We start from the raw sequence: 12,901 nt of genomic DNA, 5'->3' as shown, positions 1-12,901 counted from the left end.
GTTTCAGTTGCAAACACTCCAGGGAAACATTAATTAAAAAATAACAAAGAGCTGCTTCCCCTGGAATCTTGAACAATCCTGGAAACATTCCTGTTGGGGGAAGTTTTAGAACAGCTGGACCAGAGTTACACTGACAGCAGCCCTGGAAGCCTGCCTTCAGCAGAATGGTCAGGCCCTGGAGATCTTTGGAATCGAATACTAAGGTGCTTCATGTTAGAGGCAGCTGGCTCCTAGAGGACCTGCTAAGCTGTTCTCTTGGCCAATGCACAAGAACGTGGCACCTCCTAATTAAATTAGAGACAGGCAGGTGCCACATTTTCTTGTTTTTGTAAATAAAGAAAGCTGATTTGGGTTCCAGTAACTTCCCCTGCTGCGCACCCTGGAGAACCACCCAGCTTGTGCGAGTGCCTTACAGAGCGCCGTGGCCAAGTGTGAAACGCTGAGCCAAACGTGGTGAGACTGAGCATGTCACTTGGAAAATGTCCCTAGTGCCAGCTGGGAGTTGAGTGGAGAAGGTACGGACAGACATCAACTTGCTTTATTGCTTCATGTTCTGACAAGTCCTGGTACCATGCTGCTCTGCATAGCTGTGTTCACAGGCCAAGTATTGCAGAGTATGTATCACTACCCGGGCTTCATTCAAACATGTACCTACAGCTGGGATTACACAATGCCCAGTGTAGAGAAGAGTGGACACATTAATTGACATTTATAGAGACAAAATGGCAGGAAGTGCTGGACAGCTCCCCCTCCGTGCAGCTGAAAACAGTGATTACAGGACCCTGCCCTGCCTCCCATGGCTTTAAATAACAACCCAGGAGAAGAATGCAGAAAACAGAAAATCCGTCACCAATATTTTTTCAAATTCAAAAGTGAATTCTAGTGCGACCATATTTGTAACTGCACTTGGGCAAAGGGTAAAAAAATTATTTGCCAAATATTTTATTCCAAAAATATAATCATTTGGCTGAACATCACATTCTGCAACTTTTTATGACTTTACCCCTTGGCAGGTGTGTTTACAAGATCACATTGTTTTAATTTAACAATGTGGTACTTTCTGAAAAAGTCACCAACATTTAGAAACACTTGGAGAGAGACACGGAATTCCTGAGTTCTGATCCTGCCCAGATTTTTAAAAAGTCACCTGAAGACCTTTATAAAGTATTCTGGCAACTGGTGTTTTAGAGATTAAAGGGGTGGCTTTATTTACCAAGCAGACTGTACTTCTCAGTCAAGTCCTGGACATCATACCACACACAGCAATGCACATCATAGCCAGGGCTGAGTTTTGGATGGCAGTTGTACCTCATCACTTAGTCCTCTGCCTCATAGCCCCACGCTGTGGAACACTACTGCCATCTGCTGGGCCCCTCATTTGTAGGACGAATTCTATACAATTATATTTTGTGCTGCTGGCTCATCGGCATTTAAATATTGTTGTTTTATTCGCATTTAGTAAGGAAACGGCTGTGGGCCAATGTTTCAGCTAAATGCCAGACTGCTAGATGATCACTAAAGACACTCATGTAAGGAGGGTCTTCCATCTGCAGAGTTTAATTGTCCTTAGTTTAATCCAATTCCCCCTGTAACTACAGCAGCCCTGCCAAAGTCCATTCATGCTGGTCTGGAGGGTTGGCAAGTGGGTCGCTAGCTCCAGCTACTTATTGATGTAGTCAGTATGGTTTAGAACAGGCCCTGGCATTGGAGGGGAGGCAGTTTGCTCTAATGGAGACTGTGATGCAGCAGAAGTCAGGTTCCAAACCTGGCTCTGCTCTTGAACACGGCTCACTGGCAAAAATTGCAGTCACCTAAAGTGAGGCACTTTGGCTGGGGTTGTCAAAGGAGCAGGGCGCTCAAAGGCCATGGCACTTTAGTCCCTAGGCGTCTTCAAAAGCCCAGCCCTAAAGCTGTAGGAAGGATTTTCAAAGCAGCCTGGTTCTGAGACGGAGCGCCTAAAGCTCTGATTTCAGTGGCAGCTGCAGCTCTAGAAGTGGCCTGCTTTTCACGGTGCTGCCTCAATATAAAGCCAGAATCCTAACTTCAGGCACCCCCACCTCTGAAAATATTGGCCTGCCTCCATTTCGCTCTCTGCAGGAGAGAGAGGAGAGTGGCTTATATGCATCACCAAGTGATGGGAAGATTCATTTCTCTGTACCATGCTTTGATGACGTACAGGACTAAATATTAGTAGACATTGTGCAGTCAGCACAGTATGCAGAATTCATATTAGCATTTCTGCCCTGGATTCTGCACACGAAAGCATCACTGAGTAGAAAGATCTGAGGACAGTTTTATCTGTCTGCCTAGTATTATCTCTACTCCACATTTGGACTGACAACTGTTGCTGAGTTTTTTCCTCCCCCTTACCGGCAGACGAACCAGACAAACACTGCAGCCTCTCAGAACATTTTTATAGCAAGGACCTCACATCAGTCCATGCTGGGAGTTATTCTCCTACAAAACTGGGTGACTGGGCAACAAGATGGCAGATGAAATTCAATGCTGATAAATGCAAAGTGATGCACATTAGAAAACCCCAATTATACATATGAAATGGAGTCTAAATGAGCTGTTACCAATCAAGAAAGAGATCTTGGAGTCAATGTGGATAGTTCTCTGCAAAGATCCACTCAGTGTGCAGCAGCAGTCAAAAAAGCAAACAGAACATTGGGAATCATTAAGAAAGGGATAGATAATAAGACAGAAAATATATTGTCTCTATACAACTCCATAGTATGACCACATCTTGAATACAGCATTCAGATGTGGTTACCCCATCTCAAAAAAAGATATAATGGAATTGGAAAATGTTCAGAAAAGGGCAACAAAAATTATTAGGGGTATAGAATGGCTGCAGTACAAGGAGAGATTAATAAGATTGAGGCTTTTCAGCTTGGAAAAAAGACGAAGATCGAGGTCTATAAAATCATGATTATTTACTCCTTCTCCTGCCACAAGAACCAGGAGTCACCACATGAAATTAGGCAGCAGGTTTAAAACAAAAGGAAGTGTTTCTTCACACAACACAGTCAGTCAGTCTGTGGAACTCTTTGCCAAAGGATGTTGTGAAGGCCCAGACCATAACAGAGTTCAAAAAAGAACTAGGTAAGTTCATGGAGGATAGGCCCATCAGCCAGGATGGGCAGGAATGGTGTCCCTAGCCTCTGTTTGCTAGAAGCTAGGAATGGGTGACAGGTGATGGATCACTTAAATGATTACCTGTTCTGTTCTTTTCCCTCTGACACACCTGGCATTGGCCGCTGTCAGAAGACAGCAGACTGGGCTAGATGAACCTTTGGTCTGACCCAGTCTGGCCATTCTTATGTTGATGTAAAGTGACGGACTCCATTTTATTTAAACTTCTATTTGCTTTACACACATTTCTCTCTATTTGGTGTCCCTGTACCATTCATACCATCCCTTTGCTCTTGTGTAGTGAAGAGTTTTGTTAACATACAAATACTGAGATTAATTCTTGCTTAAGTAGATTTAAAAAAAATAAACATAGGTTTTTGCATAACTGCTTTTAGAAGGAAACTAGGACTCTTCCTTAAGGTTCACACAAAGAGAAAAGAACAGACCCTGGTCACCTGGGGACTAGGAACACTTGCAGAAACTGGGAATGGGAGACAGGGGATGGATCACTTGATGATTCCGTTCTGTTCTTTTCCCTCTGAAGCACCTGCCCTTGGCCACCGTTGGCTGACAGGATACCGGGCTACATGGACCTTTGGTCTGACCCAGTAGGACTGTTCTTATGTAGGTAATTCATCACTTGCTCCTTCACCAAAATGTTTCCTAAGGTATGTCTAAGTGCTACAGTGCCTCAGCTGAACTGAGACAGCTGCACCGCATCTGGTGAAGACGATCTGTACCGATGGGACAGAGCTCCCCCCTTGGCATAAAGTAACCACTTCCATGAGCAGCATAAGCTATGTCAGCAGGAGCAGCTCTCCTGCAGACACAGAGCTGTGCACACAAACACTTATATCAGTGTAACTCATCGCTCGGGGGGTTGGAATATTCACACCCCTGAGCGACATAAGTTTTGCCAGCATAAGCTATGTCTACACTACAGCCTAAGAAACAAAGTAAGTTCTCCTCCAAGAGCATCCAAAGGGGTCTCTTCATGTGCACTCAGTTGTCAGACAGGCTCAGGCTGAAGAGACATGAGACAGCGAATGTACTCACACGGGCACAGGTCCCAAGGACATGTCAACTAACTGTCCCCATGTGAATTCACCCTCCAGGCACTCAGACTCCACAGCATACACAGGACAGACATCCTGCTGCCCTGCCTCTGGGGCTGAGTGGCTTCCCCTGCTACGTCTCATCTGAGGAATGCCCATGCTCAGGCTCACTAGGTCAGTTTGGGAATCTCCCTCAGAGCAGGCAGGGCCCTTTTGGAAAGTTATAAGATACAAGAAACCACAACACAAAAGCCAGCAAGTTCGTGTGACCCAGGTGCGGTTATGTAGCACCTATGGCTTTCTTGGGGACTGTACAGTTATTTACAGGGAATAGAGGCATATTTCTGCCTTCACACTACATCGCTCCTCCTTAACCCCACTGTATAAGCCTGTGGCCAGGGAAGAGTATTATTTAATAACGTGCCCTTATGCAATGCCCCTCACAAGTGTTATTGTACTGGAAAATAAATATGAATAGACAGAACAGAGAAGTCAAGCAAGAGAGGAAAAATGGAAGGAGATGCAATGGAACAGACAAAGTAGACGCTTAGAGACTGATCCTAGACTTTTACCATCTAGAACGACAGGATGAGAGAGCTGGTATGGAGCCTTCACCAGACCTAGGCAGACCACCATCCCATAGCCACAAACTTTACCCCTCTCCCTGGTCAGGGCCCAGTCTCCCCTTTGTTTGTGTATTGTGCAAACAAAATGCCTATCAAAATGTAGTTACAAGCTCAGCATTTCTCTCTTAGGGTTTTCACCAAGGTATTTGGACACCTCTTTTGGTGTTTCCAATGTGTAAATACCAAAACTGAAGCAGAAATCTTCTTGGATTTATTAAATAGAAGGTGTTATAGTTACAAATACCCATAAGGCTTACTTTGACAAAACATTAAACTGCAGTGGAAATAAGCCTGATACTGACAAAATACCAGCACTTCTCCACAAGAAGAAACATATTCGTTATGTCAATTAGATCTACATGAGGACGTCAAAAACTATTTCACAGAAAAATTAACGTTTCCGTTGGAATTTGAATTTGTAAACAGCTGGGCTATTTACGGTTTCTTTCTTCACCTTCACTTTGGCAGTTTTGTCCTGAAACGAAACAAACATTTATTTTCTTTTCTATCAAAAGATAAGATAAACATACCCTAAGGGGAGAAAATGGAAGCGCTGGAGGAACTGGAGGTGCAGATTAGGTTCAGTGGAAACTGGGCAATTCCTCAATTCTAGTGGGCAGAAGATATTTTTTATTTGCTATTTCATCTCTAACTGTGGTGCTAGCCACACAACCTGTTCTTTGACTGGCAAGTCCCGACTGACACAGGAAATCTCTTTAGAATTTTGAGGATCTGTTCCTAACCTAGAGAGACCACAACTTCCTTGTTCCTCCCTTCTGCTACTCCAAAGCTCCAACTTCAAATTTACACAGAGCTTTATAATAGACTGAATAGGCTACACAGAGAACTGACTCTCTGCCCTAAATGTATGGACCAAAGGCCCAAATGGGTACAATAGCATATAAACGAGTTATCTGTGCTATCATTACAGCTGGGATGTTTCTTGGTAACCTTCATAAGGAGCTACCTGAAATACTCCACAAGTAAGGAAATGTGCGCACACACACACGCAACCTGTTCTCAGCTCTAAGACCCTCAGCAAGCAGAGTCCAAAAAACAAGAGTTAAGTCTTTGCTCCCTCACCAAGAGATCTTTGCGTGCCTGGATTTTCTGAGCAATAACAAACATCATCTTTTCACGCTCAATGCGCTGTTTCAGGAGGCTGTACTGGTGCTTCCTTTGTTGGGCTAATTTCTGAAGGAGGAAAAGAGCATTTTTTAGTACAGCAAAAGAATAAGAAAAATATATTCTCTCGCTCAACTTATCCCAGGCTGCCAGGGATCACACTTAGGGTGACTAACTGAGTTTTTGATTAAACAAAAAACCACACTAATTCCATGAAAAAAGAGTTCTATTAAAGTACCAATACCAATTTTGTGGTTGCTTCTAAAAGGCTCATTGTTTAACTCCTTGACTGAGAGCTGTGATTTCCTTGCACATACCATAATCCTAGCAGGGACCTAAGGGTTAATACAGGCAAGATAATTAGGACAACAGGCCTCTAGGTCTTCTCCGATGATGAAACCTTGGTTTCACAGCTCATCCAAAAGTCAATATACCACAGCAGTAAAGGACCTCCTAGCTGCTGCTTCTTGTCCTTTGTGACTGATGATGATGCTGACAGTTTTACAGCTTTTAATTGCGGTTGTGTCTAAGACCACCAGTGCATGAGCAGCAGTCCTTTCTGAAGGAAGGGCAGAGCTTGCTCAATACCGAGAAAGAGATTACAGTCTATACCTGCTGAGTCTGCTGCAGTTTACACTCAGCCACTATATGGATCTTGAGGCACAGAAGCTAATCTTGATCTGGATAATCTTCTAGCACCATGCTGGGCATTAGCTCTGTACTGATCCAGAGTGAAAAGGGTCACCAAGACCAGTTCCTGAAGTGAAAGCATTGCATGGAGACCTCCCAGCCAAACAGTGACCCACCTGATTCTACTTCACTTGCGAGAGCTGATGGGCTCAAAGCACAAGGTGGTATGGCTGCAGGTGTGACCTCGTTAATATCATTGAACAGAACAGATCCCAACATGTTTACAATGTGACCGAGTCTTTGGAAGAGGAGAAAACCCATCAGTTGAAACTAGTCCAAGCACTTTAACACCAAGCCAGAGTGAGAGGGCTGGCAGGAGGGAGGGGAGTGGGGAACGTTATCTGACATCTGATTTAAGAACATGCAATCTTATCATGAGCAATTTTAAACACCTTTATTTTTACCCTATTGCACATACTGACTCAAGCTTACAAGACTGCCCAATATATCCAACCTAATTAGGAGGCATTTATACTGCTAAACCCATGCTTAGCTGCTTCTGAGAGAGAGAGAGAGAGAGAGAGAGAACTGCTATGAAATTAAAACATCAGGAGCAAAGCTGATGCTGTCTAAGCAATTCAAGCTGGAGAACAGAGGTCTGAGTGAAACATATTTTAAATTAAAGAACAGCTAGGAAATGAGATTTCAGCCTAAATAGCTTCACGGGAAAGAGGAGAAGGCAGAGTACTGGATCACAAACCCCACTGTGTTCAAAGACAGAAGGAAAGAGAATCGAAGTATAAATTTATTAACCAAGAGCCATAGAAATAAGAGGAGAGAAATCTCTGCATATATCCCAAGTATTAGGATTGCCAGGTGCAAAGGAAAGAGGCAGAGTCTGTATATTTGTATCTACTAGAGCCACCCCTTTCACGGGAAGCTCCTCCTTATCCCCACTTAGGGCTACAAGGTTTTTTGTTTTGTTTTGAATGCTCAGATACAGCATTATGACACTTATTTTATATACATCTAAAACAAACAAATGAATGAAGTCTCCCCATACCAAGGCTTCTTCAAATCCTGGAACAACAATTTCTATAAGGAACAGAGACAGCAGTAAAATACCAAATCTGCACATGGAGTCACCAATGGCTCTACCTGTACTTCCCAATATCACTTTTGGAGTTGATACTAATGACTGTCTCAGTGGAAGAGAACTAACAGGGCCATAAGAAGAGAGACTCCTAAGGGGAAAAAAAGGTCCACCATCCATGCAGGACTTGTAAGATGTAGCACAAGTGCCCTTAGCATCAATTGAAACTGCCTCTTTTAGGGAGCCAAACCATCAAAAGATAATGAAGCTTATGCAAGAGACACACTCAGTAGCATAGTGTGCACCCATGCTATGCCACCTTACTCCATATGCTCTGCCAATCCATCTCAAGCCTGATGTCCAGCACCATTTCTTACTCCTGTTCTGGTAAGGAAAGGATACCTGTCGTGCCCACTGTTCAGCAGTGCAGACAAGTGTCCCTGATTGACCAGGATGTGACTAAACTGCTTTTCTGCTTCTGGTCTTAGGGAAGATTTGACTACAGGAGTCCAGATATGAAAAGCTGGTATCACAAGGACGGATGCCGATCAGTCCCTGACTCTTTGCCACGGTGCCCCTCAATCCCTGGTACCACCACCCAAAAGCCTTAGCCTATAAAAGCAAACGCGTTCAGCCAGAGAATGCTCCAATGGATTCTTCCTAGTGCCCATTACATTTTAAAAAGTGAAGTGTAAGGACCCAGTTTGCTAGTGAATGCTAAATCACATAGGGTGGCTACACAATCTACCTTTAAATGGGCAGGGTGAGTGGCTCCTTTTACTGTTTCCTTCTGCAGGGTTTCAATGGTAGGTCGGTTATACACTCTGTCCACTAGCTCTGGGGATGTGTTCAGGTGAGTTGCAACATCAAATTCTTGAACTAAAAATATTTTTAAAAAAGAATTTAAGATTAGTAATGAGAGTTCAGAAAATGTCTTGTGATAGATTGAGCATTTCATCCAAATACGTGGCTTATACTTGCTATGAGATGGAGAGCACCAGGTCAACTTTTGCCCTCTTGAGGAGTGAGGTCCAGCCCAACGCCTGAGCAAGTGGAGCAATCCATCTCTTTCACTGTTCAGTAATGAGCCCCCAGAGCCTCAGACAAGTCACCATTTCTAAGAGAGGCTCTCCCTCAAAGAGAAAGGTGTGAAGGAACCACCACACAATTTTAAAGATTTGGACACAGCCTAGAGATGCTGAAGGGAAGTTCTTTTCAATAAATAAAGCCCTAATCTCACCTTCTTTTTTGGTATCAAAAAAGAACACGTGCTTGTTTGATTGCGTCCCCTGAGCATCCAGCAGGTGGAGCTCTGATTTCATCCTTTCGATTTTCTGTGGGGAGGAGAAAAAACAGCCTTCAACAGTGGGCAATGCTTCCTTTGTGTCTCAGCAACAAATATTCTCTCAATAGCTAAAAACTCTTCATTCCTATTAATTCTTTTGTAAACAGATAACAACCAGACGATTAGTCCACTGTTTACATTTGTCTCTCTTTAAGACCTTGTCAATTCAAGACGAATTTAAAATAATTCTAAGAACTATCCCTCCCCTAGCTCCTTGGTTAGGTTTGTAATTTTACAATCATTTTCCTGTGTTTCTCTCCGGATTGCTGCATGAGAAAGCCACACAAACAAGAGGAAACTAACCACACAGAGGAAAGAATAGAAGTGACTATCCTCAAAGTACTGGCAATGACACAAAGGAAACAAACTCAAAGTGACAAATACTTTTGTTTCTCTAGTCTCATTACAGAGATCTTAGGTGCTATTGTAACAGCAGCAGATACAACATTTTCAGACAGAGCTTGATCTAAATTGACTGCGTCCCCTCAGAACCAATCTTCAATTCATGCTAAACGTCAGAAACAAGGCCAAGCATTTAATGTCTAACATCTCCATAATGTTTTACGATAGTTTATCCAATATACCATGCATTGTCTATGCAACGGAGCAGTCAAGGACACAGCTTCAATCAAAGATCACCCCCCTCCCCATACAATTTAGCTGTATTGACATTTCCTTCTGTCATTTCTTGTATGACTGAAATCTAACATTATCAAACAAATGCCTATCAGGCAATGGGACAAATGAAGTTAAAATGTATTCATTATGAACAAACTGGACAGTAATGAGAGGATCAGTAAAGACTATTACCTTGGCCTCTGCCACTCTTTTCATTTCTACATATTTGAGATCCTGTGTCCTCATCACCTTCAGCTGTTCCTGGGTCACCTCTTCCTTTGGCTGCTTAATTACATGAACTCCATCCTAAAAGCAAACAAAGTACATTAACTGCAGAGATCAACACACTCCTAAAAGTAAGGCCTTGTCTACACTACAAAGTTCTGTCAGCAAAAGATATGTCGTTTTAATTAAACCCGTTGCTGCATGTCCATACTAGTTCCTTGTGTCAGCAGAGTGCATCCACACTAACAGCTCTTGCACTGACTCAGGGAGAAGTGCACTGTGGTAGCTATCCCACTGTGCAACTGGCCGCAGGGAGTTTTGGGAAGGGTTTGCAATGCCTCACCAGGCAGGTATAGCATCATATGAGGCAGGTTTCTCAATCCCATCGTTCAAGGGGCATCCTAGCAGATTGTCAGTAGCTTTTCAACTGAAGCGCGTGATGGGAGGGAGAGAGGAGAGTGGTATGTCTGGATGAGGGAGGAAGCAGGCTGACTGATCTATCCTGAGGCAGGGGAGGGGAACCCAACCCCAAGCCAGCCTCCATCTTTGCTCAGCACAGCAGCATGCTCTGCCTGCAGTTGTGGATTCCCTCCAAGTTTTCTCACAGCCTCCACAGCTGCTGAGAGCAGCATCCTGAGCAGCCCTGTGAGCTCGCCGCACTGAGGACCTCCCCCCTCTGCCTGCTGCTGTGCTCCTAGCGCAGAGCAGAACAAGAGCATTCCAATTATTTGCTCTTTGCGCGCTCAGCTGTAAGATACTTTCTGGAGCTTTGAAAAGGGAGGAGCGCATGCCTGCAGATCAAAACAGAGAGCATTGTGGGATACTGGCAGAAGCCAGTTCTGTTGATAAAACAAACAGCAGTATCTACATTGATCCTTTGGTGCTTTAACTTTGCAGCAAAAGGCTTTATGCAGCTTGTCAAGGTGGTTTTAACAGCAGAGTTTTGCTGCCAAAAGTAGCTTTGTAGCATGTACACCTCCCCTGTTTTATAAACAAAAGCTGCTTTTTGCTGACAAAACTTTGTAGTGTAGACAAGGCCTAAGCTACTAGGGCAGAGGAAAAGCCCCTCAATGCCCTACTCCTCTAATAAAGACTCCAGAAGGTAAAATGAGCATCTCCTCTGATATCAGGAGCAGACCATGCTGCAGCCAGGCACAGTGGGTACCAGGGTATTTATTTAAGCATTCATAATTTTTTTTTCTAAAAAGGGAGGGGGACAGAAGAAACCCAGGCACCCATTACCCAAAGCAGAATAAGGCCACCCTGTCTGAATACAACAAACCAGATTCTCACCTGGAGCTGCACACGGGTCATTTTAAAATAAAACTCATCAGGATTTTTCTCCAGGGCTTTCTTGCGAAGTGCTTTGAGCACATTCTGTTTCTTGTGATAGTCACTGAAAAACCAAACAATATATTTAACACCACCTGCATTCATATGTGCACACACATCAAATGAAACAATAAATACTCAATAATGATGCTAAATTTGCAGCAGCAGAAAAGGCATTACAAATAGAACCAGAAATCCACAGACCATTTACCCACTGGATTTATTCCTTTCACCAACCTGCCAACATGATCATCTCCACATGTTCGGTGCTACAGTAGCAGCTGAGGCTCCCTCCCCCCAAGTCTCACTGAGACAGGCACCCACAGACCTGCAAGAAGCTCAGCCACGAACTCCATCAAAGACGGGGGGGGGGTTAAGTTTGGGGGTAGTCGCAAGAGTAACTGTGGGATCTTCTCCATCCATCTCTCCGCTCTCTTAAGTCTCAACACTACAGACACTCAAGTACTCACACACGGACACTGGACGGCTACTGATGTGGAGGCGGATACTCCGGTGAGTAAAGCTGTGCACGTGTCGTTGTTTGCAGGATCGGGGCCTTACGGAAACCCCAACCCCCGCGTGTACTCGCGCTGCGGTATGCCGTGAGGCGCTGCACGGCCGGGCCGAGGGCGCGATCGCGGCGGGCGGACACGGGGGAGGGGCCGGGGCGGGCGGGGGCGGACAGACACGGACGCGGGGGCGGGCGGACCGAGGCGGGCGGACATGGGGGAGGGGCCGAGGGCCGGACGCGGGGGAGGGGCCGGAGCGGGCGGGCGGATAAAGGGGCGGGCGGGGGCGGACGCGGCCGGACCGGGGCGGACAGACACGGACAGGGGGCGGGCGGACATGGGGGAGGGGCCGAAGGCCGGACGCGGGGGGGGGGGGGGGGGGGGGGGGGGGGGGGGGCGGACGCGGCCGGACAGACACAGACGCGGGGGCGGGCGGACCGAGGCGAACGGACATGGGACCGGGGCGGCCGGGCGGATAAAGGGGCGGGCGGACCGAGGGGAGGGACCGGGACGAGCGGACGCGGCCGGGCGGACACGGGGAGCGGCCGGGCGCAGGCCGAGCGGTCACCCCCGCCCCGCCCGCCCTCACTCACTCGGCTCGGCGCTTGTAATCCCGCTTCTTCTCCAGGAGGCCCAGCTGCCTGCGGAACCGGGGCTGGAAGAGCAAAGCGAGACGCGGGGCTGAGCCAGGGGCGCGGCGGCCTCGGGGCTGCGCCCCGGCGGGGGGGCGGGGGGGTCTGGCGGCCTCACCTGTCCGCGCTCCCGGTGCTCCCGCTGCCCGGCCTTGGCCGCTTTCCGGAAGGAGGCCGCCATGGCGCTGGGGGCGCGGCTGGATCGGGCCGGCGCGGCGCGGCGCGGCCTCCCTGCTGCACGCAGCGCTCGGGGACAGACACTCGGGCTGCGCACGCGCAGATCCCACACTGGGCGGGGCCGCCGAGCAGGCTCCGCCCCCAATCCCCGGCGCTGGGTCCCGACCAGTTATCGTGTAAGACGCAAACGGAGGCGTGGGGGTCACGGGGTGCAGGGACACCCGGGGGTCAGGGGTCACGGGGTGCAGGGACACCCAGGGGTCAGAGGTCACGGGGGGTAGGGATACCAGGGGGTCAGATGCTACTGGGGGTCAGGGGGTTACTGGGGTAAGTCTCAAGGGGAACTTAATTGGTGGGGTAAAAGGGGTCACAGGACTCAAATGCCCTTTGCCTTCC

At 46.8% G+C, this 12,901-nt stretch overlaps 1 protein-coding gene across 1 annotated transcript; it reads right to left on the bottom strand.

Annotated features, from left to right (window-relative positions):
* Positions 1–5,008: 5,008 nt before the first annotated feature.
* On the bottom strand, positions 5,009–12,610 carry UTP11 (UTP11 small subunit processome component). The gene is made up of 8 exons (XM_044997874.1): positions 12,447–12,610; positions 12,290–12,351; positions 11,149–11,251; positions 9,823–9,936; positions 8,908–9,001; positions 8,416–8,546; positions 5,903–6,013; positions 5,009–5,294 (listed from the first exon to the last, which is right to left on the bottom strand). The coding sequence occupies exons 1-8, from the start codon at positions 12,507–12,509 to the stop codon at positions 5,211–5,213; spliced, it is 762 nt and encodes a 253-aa protein (XP_044853809.1). The 5' UTR covers positions 12,510–12,610; the 3' UTR covers positions 5,009–5,210.
* Between the last annotated feature and the right edge of the window lie 291 nt (positions 12,611–12,901).

The sequence above is a fragment of the Mauremys mutica genome, chromosome 23 (genome assembly GCF_020497125.1).
Source record: "Mauremys mutica isolate MM-2020 ecotype Southern chromosome 23, ASM2049712v1, whole genome shotgun sequence".
Classification (NCBI taxonomy): domain Eukaryota; kingdom Metazoa; phylum Chordata; order Testudines; family Geoemydidae; genus Mauremys; species Mauremys mutica.
The sequence above is the reverse complement of the archived record's forward strand: the minus strand, read 5'-3'. Positions and strand labels throughout refer to the sequence as shown.

Bases quoted from the DNA above. Each gene is read 5' to 3' on its own strand.
- UTP11 (XM_044997874.1), bottom strand. From the start codon at position 12,509: ATGGCGGCCTCCTTCCGGAAAGCGGCCAAGGCCGGGCAGCGGGAGCAC. The intron at 9,937-11,148 runs GTGAGAATCTGG...GTTTGCTTTTAG, and splicing joins TGACCCGTGTGCAGCTCCAG to GATGGAGTTCATGTAATTAA. The intron at 8,547-8,907 runs GTGAGATTAGGG...AAATATTTTTAG, and splicing joins TTTTGATACCAAAAAAGAAG to TTCAAGAATTTGATGTTGCA.